The sequence below is a fragment of the Perca flavescens genome, chromosome 15 (assembly GCF_004354835.1).
Source record: "Perca flavescens isolate YP-PL-M2 chromosome 15, PFLA_1.0, whole genome shotgun sequence".
Classification (NCBI taxonomy): domain Eukaryota; kingdom Metazoa; phylum Chordata; class Actinopteri; order Perciformes; family Percidae; genus Perca; species Perca flavescens.
The window spans coordinates 13,598,676-13,624,863 of NC_041345.1; the positions used below are offsets into that span (position 1 = coordinate 13,598,676).

A 26,188-nucleotide genomic window follows, 5' to 3' on the forward strand; every position below is an offset into this window, starting at 1 on the left:
GGCTGTCTGAAGTCATTGCCTGATGCCAATATTGACAGCGACCAGGGTAGTCTGGGTGCTGCCAGGGGCTGGTGTTGGTCAGCTTTCCGTTGACCTCTGTTACACGTAGGAAATGATGGGTGGTGTCTGGGTCAAAGGTCAAACTTCTTGTGTCTACAATACAGGGAAAACATTATTTTTGAATCATTCATAGGCCAAATGAAACAAGTACAATTCGACAAACAGAGTACAAAATATATTGAAAATTGTATTTACATTTTAAGAAATCCTCTGGCGTCTCAGGAACAGGCAGGGATGAAGGTTGGCATAGAGGATTTAGTACCTAGTTCATCATTTGTCAGAGATTATTTGGTATTTTGGTAACACATGAGGATTTATTTTACAATGTACTGAATGTACTAATACATAGAGATTTCTTTTTTTTAATGGAGCTGAGCAAATAAAGATTGAATAACAAGACTTAAAGACTACTGCCACGCTATAGCAGCTTTGTGAGTCAGTGGTGCTGGAATGCCTAAAAAGAGCACATAACAAGATGCACTGAAGAAAGTACGTCTGAGGCTGTTTTCTCTATGAGGAGCCAGTAAGTAAGGTAAAGTACAGAATATGATATACACTTACCACTTTTACAGATACATGTCAGTTTTTCCTTGTCTCCTACAAGGAAAAACTGAGAGGATCAGGTCACACAGCTCCTGGGTAGCATCAGTCACTACTTGGACATGGGCGGATAGATGGTCCATGCGGTTGACTGAGGTACGGAGTAGGCAGGCACACATCTGCCATTCCTTTCTTCCACTCTGAGCACTTGTGGAACAAGCAAAACAAAGGAACATGTATCATGATGTGAAATCCTGAAGTTGTTAAATAACATGCAAGTTCTCTGATCTCTAAACCTCACTGAATGACGAGATGAAATGCCTTCTCTGTGTAGACAGACCGGGGCCCAAAATAAACTTTTTGCCTCAGAGAAAATCCTGTGCTTTTCCACATCACATAGTACATAAGAGTTATTTATCATTATATTAAATATTTCAAATATTTTGTACCTGCAGGAAGTCAACAACTTGAACCCGGACAGTTTGGTCATTTGAGCCAAAGTTTTCGCCTGCTCAGTTCTCTGCTCCAGATGTGCCCTCTTCCTGACTGAGGGCCTGTCTCAGCTCTCCCTCTCGCACCTTTGCAGCCTTTCTGGCCTCCTCTACGGTTGTCTGCAGCCTGGCAAACTGCTGTTCAACGATAACACACAACCCTCCTGCACTGAAGACTGAAGGACCAGAGAGGAAAGCAAAAGAAACATATTTAAACCAGACCATTGTGCAATAAATTAATGTACAAAATAAATGTTATAGTGTCATATCTGCCTATGTTACAAACCTTAATTGAGTCTTTGTTGTTCTGTAGCTTTCCAATTGCTTTCTCAGCTGTTGAGGCACTCTGTCTGATTTCTTCTTGTTTCTTCTGCAGCTCAGTCTACAGCACAAGCAATCCTCACATATACAACAGATGCTGTAAAGATGCAAGGCCATTACTGACATATCCTAAATTAATATTTTGCCATCTTTACATGATAAAAAGAAAATAATTTTAAACTTAAGCAAATTAAAATAAAAGAAAAAAAAGAATTGTACTATGAGTTGTGTTGTTAAGACATCAATCTGTGTCCGTGCCTCTCCCACAGATGCAGTTGTTTGCCCTTTGTGCTCTTGGTTCTCACAGTCTTGACACAAACAAGCAGCCGTCCATCAGACAGAAGCGTTCAAGAGGAAGTGGATGAACCTCACAAGTCCGACAGTCTATGTTGTGGAGGGGGATCCACAGATGGTGGTTTTGAAATTTGGCTGACATGTGCCTCACAGTAAGAAACCAGAAAGGTCAGGCAGGATTTTAGGGCCTTGCTGGGGCTGTCCATGAAGGAGTTACACAACACATCTTGTGGGAGCAAGTTTGGAGAAGACATGGAGAAGGACTTTCGGTCGGCACCAAAGTGCTTCTGGAAAACTGTTCGCCACCTCAGGAGGGGGAAGCGGGGAACCATCCAAGCTGTGTACAGTAAGGATGGGACACTGTTGACCTCAACTGAGGAGGTAATAGGGCGGTGGAAGGAGCACTTTGAGGAACTCCTGAATCCGACTAATACGCCCTCTATGTTAGAGGCAGAGCTGGAGGATAATGGGGGATTGTCGTCGATTTCCCAGGCGGAAGTCACTGATGTAGTCAAACAACTACACAGTGGCAAAGCCCCGGGGATTGATGAGATCCGTCCAGAAATGCTCAAGGCTCTGGGTGTGGAGGGGCTGTCCTGGTTGACACGCCTCTTCAACATTGCGTGGAAGTCTGGGACGGTGCCAAAGGAGTGGCAGACTGGGGTGGTGGTTCCCCTTTTTAAAAGGGGGACCAGAGGGTGTGTGCCAATTATAGGGGTATCACACTTCTCAGCCTCCCTGGTAAAGTCTACTCCAAGGTGCTGGAAAGGAGGGTTCGGCCGATAGTCGAACCTCGGGTTGAGGAGGAACAATGCGGATTCCGTCCTGGTCGTGGAACAACGGACCAGCTCTTCACTCTCGCAAGGATCCTGGAGGGAGCCTGGGAGTATGCCCAACCGGTCTACATGTGTTTTGTGGATTTGGAGAAGGCGTATGACCGGGTCCCCCGGGAGATACTGTGGGAGGTGCTGCGGGAGTATGGGGTGAGGGGGTCTCTACTCAGGGCCATCCAATCTCTGTATGACCAAAGTGAGAGCTGTGTCCGGGTTCTCGGTAGTAAGTCGGACTCGTTTCAGGTGAGGGTTGGCCTCCGCCAGGGCTGCGCTTTGTCACCAATCCTGTTTGTAATATTTATGGACAGGATATCGAGGCGTAGTCGGGGTGGGGAGGGGTTGCAGTTTGGTGGGCTGGGGATCTCATCGTTGCTCTTTGCAGATGATGTGGTCCTGATGGCATCATCGGCCTGCGACCTTCAGCACTCACTGGATCGGTTCGCAACCGAGTGTGAAGTGGTTGGGATGAGGATCAGCACCTCTAAATCTGAGGCCATGGTTCTCAGCAGGAAACCGATGGAATGCCTTCTCCAGGTAGGGAATGAGTCCTTACCCCAAGTGAAGGAGTTCAAGTACCTTGGGGTTTTGTTCGCGAGTGAGGGGACAATGGAGCGGGAGATTGGTCGGAGAAATGCGCAGCGGGTGCGGTATTGCATTCAATCTATCGCACCGTTGTGACGAAAAGAGAGCTTAGCCAGAAGGCAAAGCTCTCGATCTACCGGTCAGTTTTCGTTCCTACCCTCACCTATGGTCATGAAGGCTGGGTCATGACCGAAAGAACGAGATCCAGGGTACAAGCGGCTGAAATGGGTTTCCTCAGGAGGGTGGCTGGCGTCTCCCTTAGAGATAGGGTGAGAAGCTCAGTCATCCGTGAGGAGCTCGGAGTAGAGCCGCTGCTCCTTTGCGTCGAAAGGAGCCAGTTGAGGTGGTTCGGGCATCTGGTAAGGATGCCCCCTGGGCGCCTCCCTAGGGAGGTGTTCCAGGCACGTCCAGCTGGGAGGAGGCCTCGGGGAAGACCCAGGACTAGGTGGAGGGATTATATCTCCAACCTGGCCTGGGAACGCCTCGGAACTACTCTGCATATGTTTAATTTAAACTACTCTGCAGATAGGCTATAGTAAGCAGAGTGCAGTAGGGAGAGCAACATGTATGGATCTATCAGTATAGAGCATTAAAACTGTATTTTTTTATTTAAAATCCACCTAAATGTTAAAATGTTGACATGTAGTAGTAGTAAACATCAACATATGCTCCCGCGCAGAGGTACATTATTCCAAAAAATAAAAACTACTCAAGATACAATAGTTCGAAGTTGAGTTTAAATGTTTATTTCAACAATAATGGTGATAAAAACAGTTGTGCCTGGCTTCTGTCATCAGTAAAGTCTTTGTATAGTATGGTCAGTATAGCATGTGGATAATAGTGTAAAAGAGTGGGGGAGAGTCTGACAGGGTTATGACAACAATGTTATCTAAGAGGCATGGCGATCCAGACCACACAAAGTATCCTGACGTTGTGTTATGTACAAAGGGCAACAATGATGCTTCTCTTTTGTGTGTGAGCATTAGTGAGGATTATCACTATGGATGAAGATGCCAAATGTTCTGAGTAATGAGTATGAGTCAAAAGTCTAAAAATACAGTACAGGCCAAAAGTTTGGACACACCTTCTCATTCAATGGGTTTCTTTATTTTCATGACTATTTACATTGTAGATTCTCACTGAAGGCATCAAAACTATGAATGAACACATATGGAATTATGTACTTAACAAAAAAGTGTGAAATAACTGAAAACATGTCTTATATTTTAGATTCTTCAAAGTAGTCACCCTTTGCTTTTTTTGATAACTCTGCAAACCCTTGGTGTTCTCTCAATGAGCTTCATGAGGTAGTCACCTGAAATGGTTTTCACTTCACAGGTGTGCCTTGTCAGGGTTAATTAGTGGAATTTTTTCCCTTATTAATAAAAAAAGCAAAGGGTGGCTACTTTGAAGAATCTAAAATATAAGACATGTTTTCAGTTATTTCACACTTTTTTGTTAAGTACATAATTCCATATGTGTTCATTCATAGTTTTGATGCCTTCAGTGAGAATCTACAATGTAAATAGTCATGAAAATAAAAATAAAACGCATTGAATGAGAAGGTGTGTCCAAACTTTTGGCCTGTACTGTATATCACATTCTATTTTCCATTTAATTGTTCAATTACTTTTTTTATCTCCCTACGCTATGATCTAAATATTGTTTTAGAGCCTTCTGTACACTTCTTTACATGTACTGTCGGTAATTTTGGTGGCCACAAATTTGAAATACTTAAGATTTGAAAACATCAGAATCATCCCTAAGAAAATGTGTAATATGTGTGTAATCGTAGAACCACATAGAATCATTAAATCCCCCAAAATTCCAAAAATATGATATAAAGACATGCCCTTGATGTCCTTAAATTGTAGCTCTGGCCCTGCTATACAAATGTAGGCTACATCATACTCTGCATATGTTCAATTTAAACTACTCTGCAGATAGGCTACAGTAGAGTGCAGTAGGGAGTGTAACATGTATGGATCTATCAGTATAGAGCATCAAAAACATTAGTATTTTTTATTGAAAATCCACCTAAATGTTAAAAGGTTGAAATGTAGTAGTAGTAAACATCAACATATGCTCCTGCGCAGATGTACATTATTTTTAAAAAACTACTCAAGATGCAACAGTTTGAAGTTGGGTTTAAATGTTTATTTCAACAATAATGGTGATAAAAACAGTTGTGTCTGGCTTCTGTCATCAGTAAAGTCTTGGTATAGTATCGTCAGTATAGCATATGGATACTATAGTGTAAAAGAGTGATGGAGAGTCTGACAGGGTTATGACAACAATGTTATGTAAGAGGCATGGAGATCCAGACCACACCAAGTATCCTGACGTTGTGTTATGTACAAAGGGCAACAATGATGCTTATCTTTTGTGTGTGAGCATTAGTGAGGATTATCACTATGGATGAAGATGCCAAATGTTCTGAGTAATGAGTATGAGTCAAAAGTCACAAAAAATATCACATTCTATTTTCCATTTAATTGTTCAATTACTTTTTTTTTTTATCTCCTTACGCTATGATCTAAATATTGTTTTAGAGCCTTCTGTACATTTTTTACATGTACTGTCGGTAATTCTGGTGGCCACAAATTTTAAATACTTAATATTTAAAAACATCAGAATCATCCCTAAGAAAATGTGTAATATGTGTGTAATCGTAGAACCACGTAGAAACATTAAATCCTACAAAATACCAAAAATATGATATAAAGACATGCCCTTGATGTCCTTAAATGGTAGCTCTGGCCCTGCTATACAAAGGCACATCCTACTCTGCATATGTTTAATTTAAACTACTCTGCAGATAGGCTATAGTACACAGAGTGCAGTAGGGAGTATTTTTTTAAATTTAAAATCCACCTAAATGTTAAAAGGTTGAGATGTAGTAGTAGTAAACATCAACATATGCTCCTGTGCAGATGTACATTATTTAAAAAAGACAACTACTCCAGATACAAACAGTTCGAAGACTGTCATATTATAAAGACTGACATGAGTGATATAGGAAAGTTTATAAATCTCCTAGTTTATGGACTGAACATGCAAAATATAGAACTGCAACATATGTAACTTGTGTATTATAAAATTACCTAAATATACTGGTTTTTCATATAGTTTAAAATACTACAGTAAATCAGAACAGTTATCTCAATGAACAATTGGCCTGCCTTGCCAGAGAGCCACGCTTGGACTGACATGGCTTGCTGTATGTAAACATGTACAGAGATTAAATGTGAGTAAGGAAACAGCTGAGTGGCTCCTCTGGGTGAAAATATTGCTCAGAATGTTGTAATTGAAACTGCTATTAATGAAGTTACAATTACGTTTATGTCAATGGTATTTTTGACAAAAGACAATTTTAAGCAAATGCACAGGCACGAGCAATGCAGGCACATGAGGTGGTGGGATTTACCCCACAGGGGCAAAAATGTTTAGGGGACACAGACCCCACAATCAGTTCTCTGTTAACTATGCCATATAGCACGCAATGAACACTGCACTGCACTCGACAAATTGTCTTTTAGTTTGTTAAACCATGCAGTGCAGGGGACTCCAACCAACCGACATACAGAGATATTTGCAGTGATCCTCCTAAAGTTAACGAGACACTGTAAAAGAGTCTCACACTTGTCTCTTCTTGCTTGACATATTCATCTTAACAGTGTCCTTTCTGCTCTGTTACCACAGAGGTAAATCATTACGTCCTCCCTGTCCATATGTGACATCTATTCCACAATGCTCCACTGACCTTTAAGCCTGAATGAGCACACAGCAGGAGGGACCAACAACTTTTTATAATCTGCAGGACAGAATGAAGGCAAAAGAAGAAACTGTGTTTGTAACTGAAGAGGATCTGGGCTGGAGTACAGCGATATGCCCAAATACTTCTTCACTATGCTGTATCACTGAAAATTCCGTGACTCAAAGTTCTGTGTCCTCAATGTAGTCTGGGTACTCGATGGTCTCCAGCCGTCTCTTACAAGCATCTAAGAGCTTTTTTCTTGGTCCTAAGGGGATGTGGATGCTCTTAAGGTCATGGTCAGAGCAGAGCAACAGTGCTTCAAGGTCAATCTTTTCCCTCTTGAAAATGGAGAAAAAGTCACTCATGCTCTGTGTGGCGAGGAAGACCTCCAGCGGGCTCGTTTTAGCCTCATCATCATCGTCCAGCCCTAATTCGATTTCTTCCCAGGGCAGCTCCTCCACGTTCCTCTCCTGCAGGCTGCGTGCACTGCCAATGCTGTCTTCATCTGCACTCGGGTATTGCTGCAGCCGACTGCGTAAACGCACATTATTGCCTGACCGGTCTGCACTATCCTCATCCCGACCACCGAGGTCGAACATCCCCCCACTCACATAGTTCCTCCTAAAGACCATGGTGCCCAGACCGGGTCTATTGAACAGAGAATCATGTCCCGAGTCAGTGCTGATCTCAGAGTAGTCCACATCGATCCCGTGGAGGTCCGGCTCGCTCATGGCACGTGAAATGGCATCATAATTGTCTCTGGGGAACATGTCACGAATGTTGCGGCGGCCACGGTCCTTTGGGTTGACGTAAGTCCCCTGTTTGACAAACATAACATCGTTGCCCAACTGAAGTCCAGAAAGGGAGCGCACACTCTTCCTCCCATCCTCGTAGATTTTAAAGGTCCCATCTCCTTGTTTCCTCTTCTCCAGCTTCCTCTGAATCTTTGTCTTCCCTCGGTTTGTGGCATGGAGAGTAGCCTAAGAGGATATGTATAAATACAGCAATTAGGCACAATTACAAATGAAAGGATTAGATTTTACAACATTACTAGTGACCAATTTTAAAAGCTTTGAGATAGATTAATATTAGCTTTGATACTTTTCATTGACACTGCTTTCAGTTTACCATGCCATGCTAGCGGGCTAAGGATGGTGGTGTCAGTAGGCCCACCACTGAAATATCTCCAAAACTACTGAATGGATTGTCATGAAAATTGGTACTGACATTCATGGTCCCCAGAGGATGAATCCTACTGACGTTGATCGGTGACTTCCCCTCTAGCGCCACCATTATGTTAACATTTTGGTTTTTTAATTCATTTAATTTAAAGTACATTTTGTACAGACATCCATGGCCCCAAAATGATGAATTGTACAATAACTTTGGTAAACCCTTTGCTTTTGCCCTAACACAATCAAAATTCCTATTTTTCCAATATTTTGGCATGCTAACATGCTAAACTAAGATGGTCGTAAAAATTATACTTTGCATTGTCACTGTGACCATTTTTAGCATTTAGCTTAGTCTTGTGTTATGCAGTTAAGAGGAATGTATTGACAATTCTTTCAAGTTTGCAACCTGAACTATGCAAGCATGCAAAACAAACTCTAAACATTAAGAATATATAAATAAAAACTCCTGACCTGAGAATATGGCACACTGACTGTGGCTGCATTAAAGTTGTGCAGCTTGTGGCTAAGAGAGCTGCTGGTGTAACTGGAAAAGCTCATGACATCTGATGCAGAAGCCTCAGAAGTCTCCCTATGAAACCTTCGCTCCATGCGTTTGTGGTGTTTCTTCTGCATCTTCACACACTCTTTGATTCTCCGCTCAGCATCGCGAAATGCCCGGTCCTTCATCTTGCTGACGAGCTTCGTGTTGAGGCCTGTCTGCTTGGTGGCGATGGTGTCCAAGTAGCGGACACAATCCATGTGATTCTTTGTGGCGGCCATGTCCAACGGCGTGTGGTAGTCGTTGTCCAGGCACCATATGTTGGCACCGAAAGACACCAGGAAGAAAAGGCAGTTGAGGTGACCATTGGCAGCTGCCAGGTGGAGTGGCGTGTTCCCCCATATATCACACTTGTCAGGGTTTCCTCTGTTGGGCCATAAGAAAGATGTTAGATGCAGCACTTTGAATTTGTACCAGATTTACCAACCACATGACTCTTTGGCCTTCTGTTTAGATGACACACTCATGAGTAAGCATGTGATTTCTTAATTATGTTTTCAACACTAACCTGCCATCCGTGGTTTGTTAATGGGGCCTTAATTATTTATAGTCCAAACACCACATTGCCCTTTTAGTAAACCAACCGTAGCTCTTCTGTAGGCAACTAATTATTTTTTTTAAAGGCTTTGATCAATTAGAAAAACGGATGGTTTGAATAAAACAATACGATAAAAGGAATTTACTATTACAGTATGCAGGGGCCATAACTGAAAACTATAAGCAATATATACCCTTGGCTGACTGTCCCCGACCTTAGGGTTACCTCTAGGTGTGCTGCACTGTTGCTGCCTTGTCTGTAATATGACCACAGGCTTGCCAGCACCACTGCTACACTACCTGTATCCAGTTTCAGGGGAGGCCGAATAGGTTGCACCTGCCTCAAAAAGCAACACTGTGCATGACTGGTGCTGATGTCATTCTGAATTCCTCAAGTCAAAACATATCAGCATCACAGCTGGTTGGATGATGTGGAGGGCAGATGTGTATGGAGCTTTATTACTTTTCTTTTCCATCATTAGCCTGGTATGCAAATCTACAGAAAGCTCATTTGTTTTGTCTTTATTGAAAATGTCTATTTTTAGTCATTCATTAAGCATCTTACTGATAATAATGTTCAAAGGAAAACAGGATGTGTTCATGATATACAGCTTGTCTGTGGCCACCACAACTAAATATTGGTAAAACGATTTTAACTTTACATTTCTGCATTTATTTTTCCAGTTTAGAGTCATCTGGTTGGTGTCACACCCAATGACATGTTTACTGAACTGTCTTGTGTCTTGTCCCTGTCTTCCAATGTAGCCATGTACAGACTGCTGAATATTTGATATGATGGACGTGAAGCTACTGTAGAAGTGCAAATGTATTATTGATGGATTGCGTTGTAAGGTTTTCACAGGGAATGTGTGTCAGATCTGCCAGACCCAACAGCGATTAGCAAAGTCCCACTCTGATTTCAGCCCTCTTGCTCTTTTTTGTCTGGATTGGATTGGGTTTAAACGATCAGAAAGAAAAAGCAGCTTTAGGGTTATGGGTTGCTATAATGTAGTTCCAATGTAGGGAAATGGTTTTCATCGGTGTGCATGATGGACAGTATGTGATAAATAGCCCAGAAGGGGACAATAAAACAATGATCAAACAAAGGAATTACACTGTTAACCCGGCACTGAAACAAAAGAAGGAACATGAAATGCTATGAGAAAAACTGATAAATGATATAACATAGCTAACTGCTGTTTTTATCAAAGGATAAACAGCAATTAGCTATATTGTATTTTTATTTTGAGAAGAAATATTTATCACCTTTCAGATTATACAATATGCCTGTTTTAAGTAAAGACCATCTAACATGATAGCTTTAGGTGTCATAATTTATGTCTGTCCTAGTAAAATGCTGACTGCAGCAGTGATAGGTCTGCCCACTCACCCCTCCCCTGTTCTTTATCACATTACAGGCTGTTTGCATCTTCACTTGCTATGACAACTTGATGTTACTGCAGCCTGTCCAGTGCAATATACTTGCCAAATATACCCCTGCATGGCATCTTTCCCATAAAATTGTCAAGCAGTATTAAACTTATCTTCATTATATCCCCAGGTCTCATGAGTTTGTTGCCTCTGTGAAACATTATGGCAGCTATTAATGTTTAATTTTAGTACCTCGTGTCAATCATGAGTTTATGTTTTCTGCTATCAATAGAGGAATACTATGTCCTTGGCAGTTGAATGCCTCCAGAGCCTTGTTTACACTTATTCCGTGGGAAATAGTGAATTTAGTTTTACCAGATAGGACTGGAAGCCTACCTTGCTGTAAACTGTAAAAAATAAATGTCCTCAAATCTTATATTTTGCAATCAATAAACTAAACACTGATGCATGATGTTGTCTCACTTTTACAGTAAGTCTCTCACACACTTTACTCAATTAAGCAGATTCACAATGGGCCCATTTTTCTGGCTGACAAGCAAACCAGGTCAGCCAGAAAAGATGAGGAATTTATGGCAACCAATCACATTTGCACACTTTGCTGAAATAAGGCCAGCATTTATACCATGATGCAGCCTCCTTTTTACACATGTCATCTGCTGTTAATATTTTTCTTTTGCCTGCAATGATATTAAATTGGCTAGTTATGTAATGATAGGTTGTATTGTCTCTCCATCATAAACTATCAAAATAAAGTACTGAAATGCTTCCTTTTACATAACAGTTCCTGATTTAGGAATGAATTATAATTTATGTCTTTAAATATTTTTTCAGCAGTCACTGAATGCAGGACTGCAGAGCATTCAATGAACTGTACTTGTAATATCTCTGACTCATCCCAGGTGCTTTCATGAGAGGTGCCCCTGCCATCATGACGTTGAACATGTTAGATGGGATAAAGGTTTTACATTTTACACAGTCCTATGTGGCTTTGAAAATGACAAGCTACCTCCAGCTTTTAGATGATGATCATAAAGTTTAAAGTTATGAAAATATGTGGTAAATGTTAAATGTTAAAGCTTTAGTTATGAAATTAGCTCACAACTCTAAAATGTAGAATATATGATGCAAATAAAACTCTAAATGGTGGATATAACCTGCTAACATCATGTGCAGAAATATGTTTCATCTTGAAATACAACATGTGGATATTTCAGACATGGCCAGTAACAAAACAGGTTGTTTAGTTAAAAGTGCTCTTCTCTCAGCCAGGAGCAAAGCCTGAGGTTATTGGGTTGGAATGCCATGGCCTTTTCTCTCCCCTGGGTATGTTAAACTCAAATAATTGCTGCAACATTTAAAAGGTGACCTACATTGTTAGTGGTGTCCTATTGTTACTAAGCTGGACTTTGTGTGGTCCAACTGCAAAAAAAGCCTTTATGTTCGAGTATCGAAATATCTAGGCTATTTTATCTTATTTCCCTATAATACGTGAGGTCATTCTCAGTAATCTGACAGTGCATAGGTTATTATTCGTAATAAGAAAGAAAAAGGGTAAAACACTTTTGCTCCAAAATGTTCCTAATAACAAATAACAATGACTGGACACAGTAGTGTGTCCACGCCCTAATAAGTCATACAGATACCAATGCTTTCTACACACCCCCTCGCCGCGATCAGCTGCAGAGCCTCCAGGTTGCCGTGATAAGCAGCCCATAACGTCGGTGTCATGCCATCCTCATCCGGCGCGTTGAGATCCTTCCGAGTTGCCTCCTTCAGCAGGTCCAGGTAGCCGTCCCGGGCCGCCTTGTGGTACCTGTCATTCATGGTGCAGAATTAATCCACCCTGCTCGACTCCATTCCGGTTCATCAACATCACCATCATCGTCGTCGTCGTCATACGGCGATGTAGTGGGAGCAGACCGGCTAAAGTGCCAGTTTGTTCTGCAGTTTTCCCAGAGCCAGTCGCTCCTGATCAGTGGAGGAGCGCGTCGGTGGTATCCAAGGACGCCACGGTGCACACAGTGTGGGTAACAGTGCTCCCGGTGGCCGAGGTGGTCTTAACAGATCGTGGTCCCTGATCAACAAAAAACAAATCCCCCAAAATAGACAATATAGGCCTACAACAAGTCCCTAAATATCAAAGGGAAATGGATGTTGCCCGTACCCCTAACTCATTTTATTTAATGATGTACCCATCTCAGGCCGGATGTAGCCTATGGGGCTCTCAGCACAGCGCTGTGGAGATAGGTCTGGCAATGCGAGACTAGGCTCTCAGTAGGCTTATCACTTAAAAAAAGGTTTTAAAAAGTATCCTTTGGAATGTTAATAGGCTACACTCACGTTTATTAGGATATATCCAGCTCAAAGGAATGATAAATCCTTCCTTCATGAAGGTTATAATAGTATATGTTTTGTTCAAACTGTTTTAGAGGTGTTAATGGTCTTTTTGGAGGATACAGTTTGTGGTGCTGTTGAATTGTATTGCACTTCTCCAGTCAATGAAGACTTTAATGGCTAATGCAAAATAAATATTACCTGATAGAATATTTACATTGTAGGCCCATATTTTTTTCCCCCATTCATCACAGAGGAATTAACTTAAGAGACAAAAACATGTACTGCACTAAAGCTGTAGAGTTATATAAACCTGGGAAGGACACGATTGGCACAGACATTTGAAAATAAACAAGTTTCATCAAGTCTCATTGTGACACATGGGTAAGAGTCAGAGTCACTCCGGTATCATTGTTTGTCAATGTTTTTTTTTGAGTAAACCATTGTTCTCACTTTAAACTTGAGATAGAAATAAATTTGAAATATGAGTGCAGACAAAGTAGGAGTTCATGATTACCATTGAGTGTTACAATGAAAATGTAACTGTAGCAAGCCCCACCCTGATGAAAAGGGCATTCATTAGCCTAAGTACTTATCTGAAATAAGCATAATGGCAACAGCAACACCAGCCATTTGAGTTCTCAGACGTACTACCCAATTGGTACTTCCATAACAAATACAGATAATGGCTTTTCATGTAGGCCTAATACCTCAGTACAAAGGCACATTTGATGCATAGCATTTAAGAACCAAAAGTATCCCTGCGAGCACTGATTCAAAAAGATAAAGGAGTAACACATGCTATGCCTATTTAGAGGATTAAGATCACATTTAGATTGTGAGGCGTAGCTGCATGTGGTAAGCCACAGCAAAAAGAGATCAAGTTTAACAAACAAAACAACTCATAAAGCCTCTACAGTATTTATAAATGCAAAAAGATCATAAAAAGGGTTTTGATCATTAATGCCACAGGTAGTTTGGTTTTTCCTTACTTTAAGATTTATTTTGTGCATGCTGTTAAGACTTCTACAACAAATGGCTGGAATTTCAAATGTATCGTATCAGATAATTTTTTTTAGCTGTTTATCTGAAAAGAAACCGTTTTTTTGTACTTTGAAAATGTTTTACATGGAAACATCTTTCAAACTTTACATAAATATTTTGTGCAAAACACACTGTGTTTGGTAATAATATGGTGTCGTACATAACAGATTTATTGACATTTTATGATGTACAGTAAACACCTGTGTTTTGGAAGCCATATAAAAGCCATGACGGCTCAGACTGCTTCTGTGGATCACACTGCATCAGGTAAGCTAACAGGTATCCTGAAACCCATTCTTCATTATTAGAAGGTCACTGCTTTGTCGGATTGTCATAAGAGCCTGATTTTGGTCATCAACAAGAGCTACTTTTACATTATTATATTTCACCTGTTCTGATGTTATTACTGCTTTTATCAGATATACACTATTGGGAAGTGTTGATGACCTTAAGAAAATAGCACAGCTCCTCAATTTAAATTATGTTTGTGGATTCTGTCTTTTGTGTCTGTGGGGAGGTTTTGCTTGGGCGGGATCTGTCTGTAAAGGAAGCCAATACCTGGGTGTACCTAACCAGGTTTAACCTAGGTTAAACCTGCAATGTCTCATGGAACCAGATGCAGTAAATTAGCTCTTTGTAATTGGATCTAAGGCCCTGTTTAGCTACACCAATACGCTCGCGGGTGAAAATGTAAACATTTTTGATCAGATGTGCCTTTCCTTTAGACGGCGATGGCGTTTTTGAGGCTTAAAAACGAAAAAAAGTGAAACCACCATCCAGAGTGGAAATTTAAAAAAAGCTCCAACTAAGGCTACACACTGCCTGCGTGGCGTTTCTGTTGTGTCTCAGCTGCGTCAGCGTGGCGGCTGCGTGGATTTTTCTATGTCCAGAAACGTGTCTGAGGCGGTGCTGCTGCTGCCTTGTCTGGACACATAGGCCTATCCTATGTTTCCCATTGATAAAATGAAATACCATGTTAAACATAAATAAATACTGATTTGATTACAGCAAAGACAAGGTCGGCAGTATCGATGGCAAAATAGCAACATTTTAAAATTACATTTATATCTACATTTATATCAACCGCCTGCCACATTGGCTGCGTGGTGAGCGTGTCAGCTGCGTGGCGTATCCGTATATTTCGGTATGTTAACAGGTTAGAACTTACACGCATGCCTGCGTCCGAAAAAAAAAAAGTGTGCTAGAAATAGAATACAAAAAGATGTGTATGTCATTTTGACACGAATAGCCTACATATTAATAAATGATATGTTGATGTTTGAAAGTCTCTAGGTTTTGACATAAATGCAGATATAAATGTAGGCTAATTTTTAAAAAAAAAATCGATTTTCAAATGTGGCACCTGTCAATACAAAAGGAAATATTCTGTAGCCTATTTTGCCGTCAATACTGCCGACTTTTTACTTTGCTGTAATCAAATCAGTATATATACTTATTAATATTTATGTAGGCCTAACGCACTGCCTTAGTGTGTGTGTGTGTGTGTGTGTGCCGGGTGTGTGTGTGCATTGTTTGGAGCAATAACTCCACCTCCTCATCTGTCCAGGCAAAATTGTCAGCTTTTGTTGTTCACTTCTCCCTAGAAGGAAGTAGAAGGAAGGTTCTATGGACTTGGTGGTGTTGTGAGGCACCAGACGCCTGGTGTGCATACTAATCGAATTTCATAGCATAATAAACATAGCCTAAGAGAGAGGAAGGACGTGGCTGAACAGTGGCTATTCGTGCAACTGTTTGATCGATGGTAATCCTTGTGAATCATGCAGGATGACGGCCAAAGACAAGGAGACAGCCGAGGCTCACCAGTCCAACAACATCAATGTACAAAGTCAAGTGGAGAGCACATGTGAACCCGACCTGAACATCCCTTCCATTGGAGTTGTCAGAGAGCCGGGTCGATACTGGGGATGGATGCTGTCTGGGGTCATCTGTTTAAACATTTTGATCCTGGGCTGTGCCTTGGTCAGCAGCAGTGCCTTCAGTGATGTCAATATCAGTAGCTCTGACCTGCAAATGTTCCTCATCATCCTCCTCCTCCTCACCTCCATCTGGATGGTTTATTATGTCATCTACACGGCCAGAAAAGAAAATGCTGTTATGTACAAGGATGGCCATGCTGGACCTGTATGGCTCAGGGGTAAGTTAATAGTGTTTATTATTACGTTTTCTTTTACTCTTACAGATCATTTTCCAATAGTTTTATGATTTTTGTTCTTGCTCCTTCAGGAGGACTTGTGGTATTTGGAATGCTTAGCATTATCATGGACATTTTCAAGATAGCCAGCTATGTGGGTTACCTCCACTGTGATTCTGCTATTAAGGTTGTATTCCCTGTGGTGCAATTTGTCTTCGTAGTTTTGCAGGTAAAAAAGCCTATTACAAAGAAATTAAGATATTTACTCAAGTCTTTATCATTGCAAAAATATTTATATAATTGTGCCATCAATTTGCAGACATACTTTTTGTGGATCCACGCCAAGGACTGTGTGCAGATACAAAGGAACATTACACGGTAGGTGATTATTGAATTACCTTTTTCCTTCTTTTTATCACCCACTGAAAACTGAGAGTAGTTTTATACTGAAGTTGCTGCCACACTACTGATGTTGTTTCACTGCTAAAATCAGACATTTCTTTTAATTTGTAGTCCTTGAAAAGGTGCATTTATTATATTATTTGTATTACAGTTAACTGCAATAGCGCTGCAACTAACAATTATTTATTTGATTGGCAAATAATAGTGTAAAATGTTTATAATAATTTCCCAAAGCCAAAGTTGACCTGTTTAACAGTCATAAACCCAGAGGTACTCTAATTACTTTCATAGTAGACTAAGAAAACCAGCAAATATTCACATTATATTTAATATTATTTAAAAAATTGAAAGCCGTTTTTTTTTTGTCTTGTCATTTTCAACTTAAAGGACTTAAACTAATGATCTATTATCAAAATATGTTCCAGTTATTTTTCTGTTGATTGAAAATCGACTCATTTTAGCTCTAAACTAATACTAGAATGTAATTAAATGCAAGACTTTTATTACTTGGTGGATACTATTGTTAAATGTTGCACTAATATCCAGTATACATTTGAAATCGTTAAGTTTTTTGACACTGTTTTTGTCTCTGATGATTATTTCCTTTTGCTTCCGTCTGGTCTTGTTATTTAGTTGTGGGCTGATGCTCACTCTCTCCACAAATCTAGTTGTGTGGATGACTGCGGTCACTGAGGAGTCCCTTCACCAAAGAACAGTTTCCCAATATTCAAGCAACATCACTAATCTCACTGGACGAAGCCTGTACACCAGTAAAGGTAATTGAAGTGGATAAAGCAATCAAAGCAGATGCAATCAGTAAATTAACATGACATAACACTTCTGTCTACCTGTGCCCTGTTATCTCTTACAGCGGCTTATGGAGCCGATAATTGCAAGTGCAGCCACACTTCATGTAGCATCTTCATGGATGCCTACTACTATTTGTACCCCTTCAACATCGAGTACAGTCTCTTCGCCTCTGCCATGTCCTACATCATGTGGAAAAATGTGGGCAGAGTAACAGAAGAACACAGTCACCCCAACATCAAATTCCGTCTGAATGATATATATCTTGCTCCTGTGACAGGAGTTCTCTTAGTGGTGGCGGGTCTGGCAACCTTTATCGTATATGAAATGGAAATGGTTAACAACCATAGTGAGCGTGACCACAGAGACAAAGCAGTGATGATGCACTTTATCGTTAATATAGTGATAGTGACCCTGATGTCTGTCTCTACTGTGATTGGCTGTACCATCTACAAGGTGGACCACAGAGAGCATGTATCAGAGAAAAACCCAACACGCAGCTTGGATGTTGGGCTGCTAGTGGGAGCCTCACTAGGGCAGTTCATCATCAGCTATTTCTCTATCGTAGCCATGGCTTCAACTGGAGCCAAAGGCTACCTGAACAGGCTCAACCTGGCCTGGGCCGTCCTGATGGTGATCCAACTTGGCCTGCAGAACTTTTTCATCATTGAAGGTCTACATCGGGAGCCCTTCCACGAGGTGCACCTGGCCACTGTGGTTGTAAATCCATATGTGCTGCCACCAAGCAAAGAGCTGAGCATCCTTGGAGGATCAGACATGGACTCAAAGCCCAGCCCAGTACTCACAGCAGACAGCCTGCACGGCCCTACGGCCGAGCACAGGCAAAAACTGTTGTGGAAGAGACGGGTGTTGAAGGAGGTCTGTGCGTTTCTGCTGCTAGGCAACATCATAGTGAGTGCCATTCTCCCTCACACTCTCAAAGTCACTGTTATAAAATTCCCCAAATACTCAACCTGTTCTCATCTCTCTCTTCTTTCTTTGACAGCTGTGGATCATGCCGGCATTCGGTGCTCGTCCCCAGTTTGACCATGACACTGAAGCTAACTTCTACAATGTCAACATGTGGGCTGCGATTGTGAATATTGGACTTCCTTTTGGTATCTTTTACCGCATGCATTCAGTCGCCAGTCTGTTTGAGGTTTTTTTGACCTCATAATGCTGCGGGAGGATACAATGTGTACAACTGTGTACAACTGTTTTGACATTATAAAGCTCTTTTGTATAAATTGTGGTTTGTTTTGATGATGCTTTAATGATGCTATATAAATTTGCAAAGTAGATGTTTACTGACCAATAGTTCATAATTTTGTTATAGCCTGTTTATGTAACAAAGTAAATGTATTCATAATGTTATTTTCAGAAGCCCAAAAAAATTGTGAAGCTAATCTTGTATGACTTGTTTTATGCTTCAGCCTCTGTATGCATAACATAAAGGCAAGCCAAGTTGAATAAGAGAATGACTGGCTATTGGGGATAATATACAGTACAGGCCAAAAGTTTGGACACACCTTCTCATTCAATGTGTTTCTTTATTTTCATGACTATTTACCTTGTAGATTCTCACTGAAGGCATCAAAACTATGAATGAACACATGGAATTATGTACTTGACAAAAAAGTGTGAAATAATAATAATAATGTCTTATATTTTAGATTCTTCAAAGTAGCCACCCTTTGCTTTTTTTGATAACTCTGTAAACCCTTGGTGTTCTCTCAATGAGCTTCATGAGGTAGTCACCTGAAATGGTTTTCACTTCACAGGTGTGCTTTGTCAGGGTTAATTAGTGGAATTTTTTCCCTTATTAATAAAAAAGCAAAGAATGGCTACTTTGAAGAATCTAAAATATAAGACATGTTTTCAGTTATTTCACACTTTTTTGTTAAGTACATAATTCCATATGTGTTCATTCATAGTTTTGATGCCTTCAGTGAGAATCTACAATGTAAATAGTCATGAAAATAAAAAGGAAACGCATTGAATGAGAAGGTGTATCCAAACTTTTGGCATCTTATTTAGTCTAGTTAAAACAAACTACTGTTATACATTATAATGTAAAAGTGCAAGTTTATAAAGTTCTAAAATGTTTTGAAATAATTGCCACTTGGGTGGGATTTTATACAAAACACAAAACCGTGTTCTAAAAAAGAATAATAATAAAAAAGATTAAATAAATCAATATTTCAATAATTCAATAAACACTATACAGTATACAAAACATGCTCAAAATAAGCTTTTGAAAGAGCTTACATGCTTATAAAAGGACACATCCACAGTGAAACAATTACTTGCAATATAGACTAGATTCAGTGGTGGAATAAGTACATTTACTCAAGTACTGTAGTACAATTTTGAGGTAGCCTACTTGTACTTCACTGGAGTATTTCCATTTTATGCTACTTTATACTTCTACTACATTTCAGAAGCAAATGTTGTACCTTTTAATTACTTTTATTTGACAGCTTTAGTTACTTTGCAGATTCAGATTATTTATACATAATATAAATCAACACATGATGATAAATTATTAATAAATTAAGATACCTGGGAGTAGGCCAATTAACCCTACATTTACCAGCTGCAACATTAGTGATGCTTGCTAATTAATGCGTCAATAATTTTAATCCATTAGATTACATAGCCTACATAATTCTGAACTGCATTTACATTTGGCATTTTAATTGGCTATTTTGATGCTAATGCCTTTGTATTTTTACTTCATTACAAGTTCCACACTGTGGGAAAAAAAACGTTTCACACTGGGGTATTGCTACTTTTACTTACTTTTAAAATATGAGTATATTAATATTTACAGTCTATGGGCTGGATTGATATGTTTGTCACTTTTGAGTCAGGCACATTTAAAGCCACATTTCCTTTGGGTCCTTAGCACACGGTTTTGTTTACATCCACGTCACCAGGAAACACATGCCGTGTGTGTCAACATCTCTTAGCTACATCCATGGTCAACATGCTGAGACAGGTTATCGATCCTAATTTTGATTTATTAATTACTTAGAAACAGCATTTGTTTTGAGTATAGCGCAACTTGCCTGAATCGATAGTTTAGACTTTACCGTGCATTACTTTTCAGATTGAAATGTCAAACTAAGCCGTTGAAACAGATTTTTGGCAGGTTAGCATTAGCTTAACCTGCTAATGTTTTTTTTTTATGTTTTCAGGACTCCCAAGACGCACCTCTTTTTGGTGAAGATGACGGCGACATCAGGCAAAGAAAGTCCAAAATTAGGTGAGTTGTGCTACTTTTGTGGTTCCTAAGTAACTGTCCGACCAAAAGGTTTTGTTTGAACTATGGAGAATAAAACCTGTGTTTCAGACATCCACTGGCCTCTTTCTTCCATCTCTTCTTCCGAACAAGTGCCATCTTGGTCTACTTACTGTGTGACATCTTCAGCAGTCGTTTCATTGCCTGTATGGTCACCATCATCCTCCTGCTGTCATGCGATTTCTGGACCGTGAAGGTAAGGATGTTTAACTACAGGCCCACTATGGAAATAAATGGTCCGGTGTCATGCTTCAATTTTAATACGTAATACCTTGTTTATGTTTCATGTAGGGATGCAAACGATGTTTATAAAAAAACTGTTATACTGTTATAATTTCCCACATCCCAAGGTGACACATTCACATAGCATGTGTTGTCCCGACCCCAACTATACTCAGTTTACAACCACATTAAAGAAGCTGTTACAAAAGAATGTTTGGCATTTTTGCTTGACAAATTATTGAAACAATTATTTTACTATAATCATAATAACCGGTACACAAATTGTTGCCGATTCATTTTCTAACCACTGTAACCTTAGTTACATGCTGTTTATAGTTTTTGTTGTATTTTATTTCACATATTTTTGTCTCTTTTTCTTCTCGACCATGAAGGTGAGGATGTTTAACTACAGGACCACTATGGAAATAAATGTGTCCTGTGTCATGCTTTCAGTTTAATACATAATACCTTGTTTGTGTTTCATGTAGGGCTGCAAAAAATGTTTATAAAAAAACAGTGAAAAGTTGTTGTTATAATTTCCCACATCCCAAGGTGACAGATTCACATAGCATGTGTTGTCCCAACCCCAACTATACTCCGTTTACATGCTGTTAATAGTTTTTGTTTTATTTTATTTCACATATTTTTGTCTCTTCTTCTTGTCCGTCTGTCCGTCCCCTCCCCCCCCCAGAATGTATCTGGCAGATTGTTGGTGGGCCTTCGGTGGTGGAATCAAGTGGATGAAGATGGAAAGAGCCACTGGGTATTTGAGTCGAGGAAGGTAAGCAGACGCTCATCAGATACATTCTTAAAAGGACTGGTGGGCCAAAGGGCTATTTTCAGCTCAATAGTAAACAAAAAAGTTTTCTTAATAAAGGTTTCTCACGTGGAAGACCCATTTGGAAAAACAACATCCTTTGTAAGATAAAGTTCCTTATAATGTGACGGTAATAGAGATCTCAGTAAATACAGGGATGTTAAAAGTAACACACAGGTGACTGCATTCATAAATGTGCGTCTACAATTTCACAGGCTAAATATGCCTCGCAGTGATTATTTTTTAGGGGCCAGTCCAAAGCCTTTTTACAATGTAATGTAGCTTCATGACCCAGTTGGACAATTGACAATAGTGTAACATATAACAGCTTCATTGTCCTCTCTTAGAAATATCATATTTTCCAAAGACTTAACCCATTTTCTTTTTCCCCGATATTTTTTGAATAGCATGAAACCAAATCTTGTTACATTTTTTTTTCTTAACAGACACACAGTCTAAACACAACGTCTGGTGCTGAGTCACGGATCTTCTGGCTTGGACTCATTGTATGCCCCATCTTCTGGATCGTTTTTGTGTTCAGCACCATCTTCTCCTTCAAGATTAAATGGCTGGTCAGTTCAGTGTTTATGAAAATTAAGTCAACTTCATTTCCATCTAATTAGCTGCTATTTGTTAGTTCATGTCTCATTCCTGTTTGTGCCCCTCAGGCTGTGGTAATCATGGGCTTGGTTTTACAATGGGCCAACCTGTATGGCTATGTCAGATGCAAGGTGGGGGGAAAGTCCAGCCTGAGAAACATGGCAAAGAACTATCTTGGTGTCCAGCTTTTTAAACAGGTATGTGAAGCGTTATCATACTTCCTCCTTACATTGTTGTCTTAATGACATGATGCATTAACGTCTCAATTTTAAAATTTTTCACTAAAGGCAATGAAGAAATCAGAGGAACCTTAAAGTTGAAGAGGAAGAGTGAAGACACATCAGCAGTGTAATGGACACTTTATATTTACTTGCTTCCTGTTGGTCTTTTCTGAGGATGTATGGGTTTTTGTAATTTCACTCTTTACAAGATTTTGATCAAATTGATTTTGTATGTTGTTTCTCCCAATTCATTGACTGATGAATTCAGGAATAAGTGCCAAAACTTTTTGGCAGTGCGTTAGTTCAGAGCAGTTATACTTTTGACTAATGTAAGGTGAGCGTGAAATGTAATCACGATCAAACCATTACTTTACATTGCTTTGTCGCAGTCCCTAATAGGCTTTAATTCATCTTAAAGCAGGAGTTAATAATGTTAAAAGGCCTTTCTGATGGAATTTGTATCAAGGCAATGCCCTTAATTCAAGGCAGTTTTGTTTTGTTAAATATGACCTTGTCGGGTATGGTATGGGAGAAGTTTAAAATGTTTTGAAATAAGTGTTACTTGGTATGGGTTTCTTATACAAAAACTGGTGATTTACCACGGACTTCTCTGTGAAATTGTTGTTTCACAGAAAAATAAATACAACAATAAACGTATAACCATACTTTCGGGCATGTCAACATATTGTATATTGAACTGTAATTTTAAGTGAGATAGTATAACAAAAGGGTGTCCTCCGGGGTTTCATAGGATGTTAAAGTGTAAGCATTACATTTTCTTGACATGTTTCCAAAAACCAATATATTCACCTCTCATTTCAGCAGCTTTGTTCTAATTTTGGAGATAAACAGAGTTGTGAATTATTCAGATCAGCTGAAGTCCTCCTGGTTGATCAGGTCCAAGTCAGAGTACATGTAGAAGTACTGACAGACTGGTGACCTACGGCACTTGGATTTACAGTATTTCTGTGGAAGCTTACCAAGTGCAGTAGGTCACCAGTCTGTCTGTAGGGAATAATTCAACCACTAGGTGGAAACAAATGAACAACTGTGTTTAGCAGATTCCGTGTCCATTCACCTTTTCATCTCTTTTCCTTGCATTTAATATCTTTGAATTTGTGTAGACATTTAGTATAATTAGCATTTATTCCATGGATTAAACTTCCTGAAAAATCTATATTTTAATACTGCTAAACAAGTCCTGAAGATGTTGTTATTCAATATTGCAGAATCTCCCACTTTTGAGAGCTGAAGGAACATGGTTTTGTTATGTGTGCAGATATCCCAGTTTTAAATAACAGTTTAATATACTCGTGTCTCAAAAGTATATTAGGAATACAGGATGAAATTATTTTATTTGTTAGATTTTCAGAAATATGCCAACACATCTTTATCAGACAAAAGAGACAAACTATGAGCCTTTGACATATTGCGAATTGCATCAATCTTTGAATCTTTGCATTTGTATTTTGAATTTGAATTTATGAGATTGAGAACAGCTCAGTTTAGCTGTTTTTATAGTAATTACATGTTTTATTAGTACCAGAAATCAAAATGGTTGACTGTACATGTATAGTTTATCATCACATACGTCATGGCAAAAAAGTACATAGTGCCTAGTATTAAATAGAACCAGAAATATGTCTTGTCAATCTTGTTGGCAACCATCTGATTTCTCTCAGTTTTCATAGTCTGTGCATCAAGAGCTTCCAGGAAGTTGAACACCTTTCTGAGCATTCGACTGTCCTCCTCTGAACCGTTCAGCTGAATAACACTAATGTCAGCTTTGACTTCTGTAGGGATTTAAGACACAATCGGAGTAGTCATACAGTGTTATTTAGTTCATCAAAAATCAAGACTTTGTGAGCATCAAAATACCTTACTTAATACCAAATACTGCAATACAGACTCAACACATGCAGTACTTGTTTAACAATCAAGTCCTCCTCACCCTCATCCACTTTCTCGTCATTGTGTCCTGTGTTTTCTGGGACTGACCCCTTGGAGCAGAAAATGAGGCTGCCGTCTTTGGCCAACCGTGTCAGCATCATGGACTCCAGCATGCTCAAAACCATGAGGACCAGACAAACAGCAAAGTGGATTCCTGCGGCACAGACAAGACAGTTTAGTGACTCAGTAAACTGTGATGCTGTCGATGTACAGTATTTGGACTGTGAGTGTGTTTGCGAGCTGACTGACGGATGATGGGGCTGCACTTTCTGTCTCCGGGGAGCTGATCGCTGAGGATGTTGAGGAACATGGTGAAGCTGAGCACCAGAGTGACCTTGAAAGAGTTGCGTTCGCCGCCTTCCAGCGGCAGAGAGAAGCTGAACACATCAGCTAAGACGATCAGAACACTGGGCAGCAGTAACGTTAAGAAGGGGTTCAGAAATTTGAGGCTCAATGCCACCTGAGAAGTATGGCAGACAGAATTTAACAGTACAATATAACAACAGCTTTTCATTGTTTTTAGAACTGCTGGCTTAAATACTATTATGTGAGTGGAAAAAATCGTAAATAATTTTCAACAACATATTTTCTTACTTAATCGATTAGTATTTAGTATTTGTTTTACTATAAAATGTCAGAAAATAGCGAAAAATCTCCATTATAAGTTCCCACAGTCCAAGGTAACATTTTAACTGTGTGATTTGTCCTGTCTAGAGTCTAACGCTCAAATGTGTTTACTGTCATATATGACAGGTATGAAAAATAAGAAAAGCAACAAATCCTACTCAACTACTCGTTTAGTTCTAACCTCATCAGACATGTCACAATTAATTTCAAAGTTAAAGCACAAAAATGAGAATTAATGGTCTTTATCATTACCTATATTAAGTATAAAAGACTATTTCATATGTTCATGAACTTACCATGATGTAATTGCGATCATCTCTGTTTATATATTGCCGGAGGGCCACACTGTCAGTTTGCCAATCTCCATTGTTACCATCAATCATGATCACCTTACCAAATACCAGCTCTGTACCACATCCTGAAGAAAACGAAGTGTTCTTTAAAAGAGAAGAAGAGCAGTGAACTCTACTAACATTGACAGACTCATGATGGTCAGTTTTGACCTATATTATAAAAACATTTGAACCTTTAGCCTCAAGCTGCAATGAAGAGTGAGCTACAGAGGTCTGGTGAGCTCACTTCTTTCTAACTTAACAACTCCAGATTGTTTTTTTATTTTCAAACTTTTAGTTTTCAGCCTATACTGAATTTGCCTCAAGTCACATGACCTGAGACAATTTATCCGACTTTGGGCAGCTCCCTGATGAGGAATGATCATAGCTGAATAATATTTAAACCACCTTACCTATATTGTCTCCCGTAGTTCTGCATTCACTCATTTTAACAGCTGACATGATAAAGTGAGGATTTGCCACAAAAAGCTGCATGCAACATTTTGGCAGGAAATAAATAGTTGTAATTACATACAACTCACATGCCTTTTACCCTAAGCTAAATGTGCATTTATGCTCATTTCACATCGTTGGACCCATTCAAATAGCAATCCTAATAGGAAGAATAAAGCACATTTTTAAAAGCATAGCTGTAAAGGAAAAACATGACCACACCATAGGATACATTAAAATTTTCTTCAGGATTAACACATATAGGCCTACATGTATGTGAAATAATAAAATTAAGGGCATTATCACTTGCTCTAAAACTTGAATAAAATATGTGTATTCGTGAATTGCTGAGCTCACCATCTTCGGACCACGTTTGGATCGC

The 26,188-nt window shown here is 39.5% G+C and overlaps 3 protein-coding genes across 3 annotated transcripts; 2 read left to right on the forward strand and 1 right to left on the reverse strand.

Annotated features, from left to right (window-relative positions):
• Nucleotides 1-6,742: 6,742 nt before the first annotated feature.
• On the reverse strand, nt 6,743-12,463 carry ush1ga (Usher syndrome 1Ga (autosomal recessive)). The gene is made up of 3 exons (XM_028600559.1): nt 12,202-12,463; nt 8,525-8,978; nt 6,743-7,858 (listed from the first exon to the last, which is right to left on the reverse strand). Exons 1-3 carry the CDS (start codon nt 12,363-12,365, stop codon nt 7,058-7,060), a joined length of 1,419 nt encoding a protein of 472 aa, XP_028456360.1. The 5' UTR covers nt 12,366-12,463; the 3' UTR covers nt 6,743-7,057.
• Nucleotides 12,464-15,704: 3,241 nt separating this feature from the next.
• Nucleotides 15,705-18,457, forward strand: otop2 (otopetrin 2). Its single transcript, XM_028599247.1, has 6 exons — nt 15,705-16,074; nt 16,164-16,300; nt 16,391-16,449; nt 17,107-17,249; nt 17,345-18,192; nt 18,287-18,457. The coding sequence occupies exons 1-6, from the start codon at nt 15,705-15,707 to the stop codon at nt 18,455-18,457; spliced, it is 1,728 nt and encodes a 575-aa protein (XP_028455048.1).
• A 1,732-nt stretch (nt 18,458-20,189) lies between these two features.
• On the forward strand, nt 20,190-23,109 carry LOC114569767 (Golgi apparatus membrane protein TVP23 homolog B). The gene is made up of 7 exons (XM_028599824.1): nt 20,190-20,281; nt 20,481-20,548; nt 20,636-20,780; nt 21,498-21,587; nt 22,070-22,195; nt 22,292-22,420; nt 22,511-23,109. The coding sequence occupies exons 1-7, from the start codon at nt 20,261-20,263 to the stop codon at nt 22,535-22,537; spliced, it is 606 nt and encodes a 201-aa protein (XP_028455625.1). The 5' UTR covers nt 20,190-20,260; the 3' UTR covers nt 22,538-23,109.
• The last annotated feature ends 3,079 nt before the right edge of the window (nt 23,110-26,188 follow it).

Excerpts from the sequence above, each read along its gene's own strand:
- ush1ga (XM_028600559.1), bottom strand. The coding sequence starts at position 12,365 with ATGAATGACAGGTACCACAAGGCGGCCCGGGACGGCTACCTGGACCTG. Across the intron at positions 8,979-12,201 it reads CAGCTGATCGCGGCGAGGGG|AGGAAACCCTGACAAGTGTG; the intron begins GTGTGTAGAAAG and ends ATGGCCCAACAG. Across the intron at positions 7,859-8,524 it reads TCAGTGTGCCATATTCTCAG|GCTACTCTCCATGCCACAAA; the intron begins GTCAGGAGTTTT and ends ATATCCTCTTAG.
- otop2 (XM_028599247.1), top strand. The coding sequence starts at position 15,705 with ATGACGGCCAAAGACAAGGAGACAGCCGAGGCTCACCAGTCCAACAAC. Across the intron at positions 16,301-16,390 it reads TTGTCTTCGTAGTTTTGCAG|ACATACTTTTTGTGGATCCA; the intron begins GTAAAAAAGCCT and ends ATCAATTTGCAG. Across the intron at positions 16,450-17,106 it reads ATACAAAGGAACATTACACG|TTGTGGGCTGATGCTCACTC; the intron begins GTAGGTGATTAT and ends CTTGTTATTTAG.
- LOC114569767 (XM_028599824.1), top strand. The coding sequence starts at position 20,261 with ATGGTCAACATGCTGAGACAG. Across the intron at positions 21,588-22,069 it reads GGGTATTTGAGTCGAGGAAG|ACACACAGTCTAAACACAAC; the intron begins GTAAGCAGACGC and ends TTTTCTTAACAG. Across the intron at positions 22,421-22,510 it reads GTGTCCAGCTTTTTAAACAG|GCAATGAAGAAATCAGAGGA; the intron begins GTATGTGAAGCG and ends TTTTCACTAAAG.